The sequence below is a fragment of the Balaenoptera ricei genome, chromosome 1 (genome assembly GCF_028023285.1).
Source record: "Balaenoptera ricei isolate mBalRic1 chromosome 1, mBalRic1.hap2, whole genome shotgun sequence".
In the NCBI taxonomy this organism is placed as follows: Eukaryota; Metazoa; Chordata; class Mammalia; order Artiodactyla; family Balaenopteridae; genus Balaenoptera; species Balaenoptera ricei.
Genome location: NC_082639.1, coordinates 111,459,137 through 111,465,244, shown reverse-complemented (window position 1 = coordinate 111,465,244; position 6,108 = coordinate 111,459,137). Strand labels below are relative to the sequence as shown.

Here is a 6,108-nt window from a genome sequence, read left to right as displayed (position 1 = left end):
GGCTTCCTGGTGGAGGAGACTGGTGCCTGTGTTCTGGTGGATGATGCTGGATCTTGTCTTTCTGGTCATCAGGACTGCATTCAGTGGTGTGTTTTGGGGTATCTGTGACCTTATTATGATTTTAGGCAGCGTGTCTTCTAATGGGTGGTTTTGTCTTCCTGTCTTGCTAGTTGTTTGGCAAAGGGTGTCCAGCACTGGAGCTTGCTGGTCATTGAATGGAGCTGAGTTTTAGTGTTGAGATGGAGTTCTCTGAGAGAGCTTTCACCATTTGATATTATGTGGAGCTTGGAGGTGTCTCTTGGATCAATGTCCTGAGCTGTCTCTCTCACCTCTGAGGCACAGGCCTGACACCTGGTCGGAGCACCAAGACCTTGTCAGCTGCACGGATCAGAAGAAAAGGGAGAAAAAAAAATAAAATAAAGTTATTAAAATTAAAAAAATTATTAAAAATAAAGAATTATAAAGTAAAAATAAAAAAGAGAAAAAGATAGAAAGATAGAAGAGAGCCACTTAAACAAAACACAAATCCACCAATGATAATAAGTGCTAAAAAGTACACTAAAAAAACTAAAACAAAACAAAAGAAGAAAAATGGACAGACAGACCTTTAGGACAAATGGTAAAAGCAAAGCTACACAGACAAAATCACACTAAGAAGCATATGTGTACACACTCACAATAAGAGAAAAAGGGGGGAAAATCTATATATAAAAAGAAAAAGAAAAAAAAGGAAGAGAACAACCAAATCCATAAATAAATCTACTAATGATAATAAACTCTAAATACTAAAGTATGATAAACATAAAACCGGAAACAGATTAGATGCAGAAAGGAAACTCCAAGTCTACAGTTGCTTCCAAAGTCCGCCGCCTCAATTTTGGGATGATTCGTTGTCCATTCAGGTATTCCAGAGATGCAGGGTACCTCAAGTTGATTGTGGAGATTTAATCCTCTTCTCCTGAGGCTGCTGGGAGAAATTTCACTTTCTGTTTTTTGTTCGCACAGTTCCTGGGGTTCAGCTTTGGATTTGGCCACACCTCTGCCTGTAGGTCTCCTGAGGTCGTCTTTTCTTCACTCAGACAGGACAGGGTTAAAGTAGCAGCTGCTTAGGGAGCTCTCGCTCACTCAGGCCAGGGGTAGGGAGGGGTACAAAATGCGGGGCGAGCCTGTGGCTGCAGAGGCCAACGTGACGCTGCCACAGCCTGAGGTGTGCCATGTTTTCTCCTGGGAAAGTTGTCCCTGGATCACGGGACCCAGGCAGAAGCAGGCTGCACAGGCTCTTGGGACGGGAGGTGTGGATAGTGACCTTTACTTGCACACAGGCTTCTTGGTGGCTGCAGCAACAGCCTTAGCGTTTCATGCCCATCTCTGGTTCTGCTGATAGCTACAGCTCACGCTTGTCTCTGGAGCTCGTTTAGGCAGTGCTCTGAATCCTCCCTCCTTGTGAACCATGAAACAATGGTGTCTTGCCTCTTAGGCTGGGCCAGACATTTTCCCGGACTCCCTTCTGGCTAGCTGTGGCGCACTAGCCTCCTTCAGGCAGCCAACCCCAGTCCTCTCCTTGGGATCTGACCTTCGAAGCTGGACCCTCAGCTCCAACCCCCCACCCACCCCGGAGGTTGAGCAGACAAGCCTCTCAGGCAGTTGAGTGCTGGTCAGCACTGATCATCTGTGTGGGAATCTCTCTGCTTTGCCCTCTGCATCCCTGTCGCTGTGCTCTCGTCCGTGGCTCTGAAGTTTCCCCCCTGCCCTGCAAGCTCCCGTCTCCACCAGTGAAGGGGCTTCCTACTGTATGGAAACTTTTCCTCCTTTACAGCTCCCTCCCACGGGTGCAGGTCCTGTCTCTAGTCTTTTGTCTCTTTTTTTTCCTCTTTCTTTTTGCCTTACCCAGGTACTTGGGGGGAGTTTCTTGCCTTTTCGGAAGTCTGAAGTCTTCTGCCAGCATTCAGTAGGTGTTCCGTAGGAATTGTTCCAGATGTACATGTATTTCTGATGTATTTGTGGGGAGGAAGGTGATCTCCACATCTTACTCCTCTGCCTTCTTGAAGGTCAGTATCTGTTTTATACATATTAGTGTATATATGTCAATCCCCATCTGAAATTGGGTTTCTATTTACAATTAGAAGAAGGGTTGCCAGCACCTGCTTGGAGGTGTGTCTAGGGTACCTGTAGGCAAAGCCTGGGTTTCCTTCACGCTCCTGAACTATGTATTATCAAGTGCTTAACTGAGCCCAGAGTAGCTCACTCTGCAAAGCACAGCAGACATCATTTTAGACTGGGAAGTTTTCAAGGCGGACACTATTCTTTCAACTGTCTAGCCATGATAATAGCAGAGCAATGGTTCCGTGGGTTATCTGATTGTAAGCAGTTACTCCTTGCAATATTCTTCCTTAGAAAAATTGGCAGCAAGATATTATCTTGAGGTTTTTAAAATGTAGACTACTTTGGCCAACAAAATAGACTCCAGATTACTGATAAGCATCTTCATATATGGAACAATCTAATTTAAGCCAAATGAATCTGAGAGAGTGCATGTCAAAGATTAAAAAATTTTTTTTGTAGGGTTAGTAATGAGCCAGATACCATCTACAAGGGCATCTCTTTGTGTCTGTTTACAGAAACATGCCATTACTGTGTGGGTGAATATCTATATATGGAGACATACATCCAGTTCATTTTAGAGGAATTTCACATGTTTTAGATATAACTAAGAAAGGATTGGGAGGGTTTTTCCTAAACACAATCTTATACTCACCACCCATGAATATTATTCTGTACATCCTGATTCTTGAAGAAGTGTCAAAGTGCAGATTTTCTTAGTCAAAATAACCAGAAATCTTTGTATGCGGCCAATACTCTTGTCATACCTGGTTCCTAACAGAGACTTAAAGGCTATATAGGAGCTGCTGGCAGTCTTAAAGTGCTTGTAACAGATTTTTCCATAATGTGATAGGAAGTGAAACAGTTAACAAGCACAGTCAGACTGAAGCTTGCTTGCTAATTATAAGTGAAATATGAGATTGATAGACCCACCCTGAAATTTATTAAAAAGAAAGTGAACTAGTCACTATCACATACTATTGGTGTGAGTGTCATTTGATTAAAACATTTTGGAAATTAATGCCATACATTTAAAAAATATTGATACTTCTGTTTTTGACTCAATAATCCCATTTCTTAATTTGCATGTTATTTAAATACTCTGAAACGATAAAGACTTAAACAGAAAAGGAATGTTACAGTTTTTTATTCATTTCCTACTGCTGCTGTAACAAGTGACTATAAACTCATCAGCTTAAAGCAAAGGAAATTATATTAGGCATTTTGTTGAGTTTTTGTAGCAAAAATTTGAGGTGGGTATTTTTTTTTTTATCTCTATTTTACAGCTGTGTAGGTAAACTGATCTTCAGAGAGGGTGGGAAATATTTAATGTCACACAGTACTGTTGCCTATAGATGTCTACATAGCCAAGGCACTCAAGCTTTCCCCTGGAGGGCATAGTGCATAATATTAGCTGAAGTGTTACTGTGGTTCAGCAAATTATACTAATAAGTTATCACTGGGTTCTCTGTCAGCCATATTTTATTTATTTAGGGAAAAATACCCATGAATTGAATGGTGGGATCAATGACTCCTGGAGTTTCATTCCCTGAGTGTACTAAGAATATCTGAAAATGCACTAAATGTCATTTCAAAAGAGAGGGCATGATAGAGTCCATTGAATTAACTTTTGTAGGGGAAAGTAGCACAAGATATTTGGAGAGTATGAGTGGAAAACTTTTAAATGGATACAGCCCAGACATTGAATCAATTTTGAAGATAATGAGAAGAGAGGAATTTGGGTTTCTAGTAGACCACAAGTCACTCATGGTCATGGGTGCCCCAGAGACCAGATCAATGTGTAAATCTGCAAATATAGAGCATTAGAAAGGGGCCCCAGCCTGTGATTTTATGGCCTAGGAAACTGAGGGATCATGCAGTCCTGTTCAAGCTCATTTAGGGAGCTATCTGAAAACACACCCAACATGGGACTGTCAGCACTAGGAAATCAAGATAAGACTTTGTGGCTCTGTTTAAGTCATTTAATTGTCAAGAAAAACCAAAAGACCAGTAGAATATGGTAAAAGGAGAGTTTAGAAATACTGTGGGTAGGGGTTAAAATATATGGGTTTAGCAAACCCTGGTCTCTACCATCAGGGGAAACAAAGCTGGGTGATGGGCAGGTGAAATTGAATGAGGTAGTGCGTTTCACATACCAGATGCTTGGGAGCTGGGGAGTGGGGGAAGCACCACCTCTGACTATGGAAGAGCATCACGCTGTCAAAGATTTTCTCCTATTTCCTAATTGGCACATGACACTGGCACAGGGAATACGAGACAAGGTCTCAAGTGAATCACTGTGCACTTCCTCAGTGAGGGGTGAGGAAGATCGTGGACAAGGAAGTTTTGTGATATCAGCATGAGGGTGGCAAGTCATTTTTGAGATTGCCAGCAGCTGGTATTTGGGTTGGGAAATAAGTGAATCATGTCAGTCCTGGGCTGTTCTCCCTGTGTGGGGCTGCGTGGCCCTTATAAAAGGAGTCTCCATCTCAGTGGTGCTATCTTCGTGACACTCAGTGATAGGAGCCTGTGGTGAGTACAAATCTTAGAGGTCTTTTTGGCACTTGAGTGGTAAGATTGAACCTGGAGGTGGAGGTGACTTTATTTTAACCAATTAGTGCTCTGTATGGGGAAAAGAAGAAAATGAGGCATAGGGGTAAATTTTAGCTGGTATTTGGTAGGTGATCCTGAATGTGATGAGAGAAATGGAGTCAGAGGTATGATCTTAAACTGAAGGAGAATAAGAGATATGAGATGCTGTGCTGTAGCCCACCCTACATTAGTTCCAAATGCATCCCTCTCAGAGTTCAATCCCATTAAGTGCTGCATATGGGCCTTTGCATTTCTCCTCAAAAGCCCACAGTCACGTCAGTTAGACCAGCAACCAGGGCCTCATGGGATATATAAGTAGAGATTTGTTTTGGGATTGGCTACAATTTTAATATCCGGGTTCTTCTTCTCCAGATAGTGTTTGTATTCACACAACACCTGCATAGGTAATTTTGTCTTTAGAAAGTGGTAGAATGAGAGATTAACCAGAAAACCTGAAGATCTGAGGGCAAGAGGTGCTAAAAAAGAATGGTGAAGAAGTTACACAAAACTATAAAGACTCTATAAGGGATCATAGAAAGTTCTTGGAGACGGCAGGGTTGTGTGCCCAGCTAATTGTTCTACCAGTAGGACTGTCTCTGTTATGAACAGTGTTGTCTGTTTGTATTTCAGATTCCTTGAGACGCAGGAAAGATGTCTTACCAGCAGCATCAGTGCAAGCAGTCCTGCCAGTCACCTCCTGTGTTCATACCTAAGTGCCCTGAGCCTTTCCCAGCTAAGTGCCCTGAGCCTTGCCCACCTAAGTGCCCTGAACCTTGCCCACCTCTAAAGTGTCTGGAGCCATGTCCCAGTCCTCCATGCCGACCTGTGCAGTGCCCACCTCTACTGTGCCAGCAGAAATGTCCTCCTGTGCATCCATGCCCACCCTGCCAGCAGAAGTGTCCACCCAAGTATAATTAACAGCACCAGATTTCATCAGGACCATGAAACAACAAGATCTAGGCTTTTCTTAGCCTAGGACTCCATCATCCTTCCTTCAGCCATGGTGATGGACTGCACCTTCCTTAACCTCTCTCCTGGATTGACAGCTGACAGAGGAAAGGCTGGTTCCTGAGGCAGACACCATGTTGTTGGAAGAAGAGCAGCAGGATCATCACCTGATCTTGCTTTGCCATCTGCCTGTCTGTAATCAGGCTGTGATCTCTACCCTGTGAACACTTAGTATGTATATTCTTTTACTTCTCCAATGAAGCACATTTCATGGTTGAGCTCACATTTCTCCTTCTTCTTCTTCTTCTTCTTCTTCTTCTCCTCCTCCTCCTCCTCCTCCTCCTCCTCCTCCTCCTCCTCCTCCTCCTCCTCCTTCTTCTTCTTCTTCTTCTTCTTCTTCTTCTTCTTCTTCTTCTTCTTCTTCTTCTTCTTCTTCTTCTTCTTCTTCTTCTTCTTCTTCTTCTTCTC

At 43.0% G+C, this 6,108-nt stretch overlaps 1 protein-coding gene across 1 annotated transcript; it reads left to right on the top strand.

Annotated features, from left to right (window-relative positions):
* Positions 1-5,343: 5,343 nt before the first annotated feature.
* LOC132364861 (small proline-rich protein 2E-like) lies at positions 5,344-5,610 on the top strand. The gene has a single exon (XM_059921238.1). It carries the CDS (start codon positions 5,344-5,346, stop codon positions 5,608-5,610), a length of 267 nt encoding a protein of 88 aa, XP_059777221.1.
* Positions 5,611-6,108: the final 498 nt, after the last annotated feature.

Excerpts from the sequence above, each read along its gene's own strand:
- LOC132364861 (XM_059921238.1), top strand. The coding sequence starts at position 5,344 with ATGTCTTACCAGCAGCATCAGTGCAAGCAGTCCTGCCAGTCACCTCCT.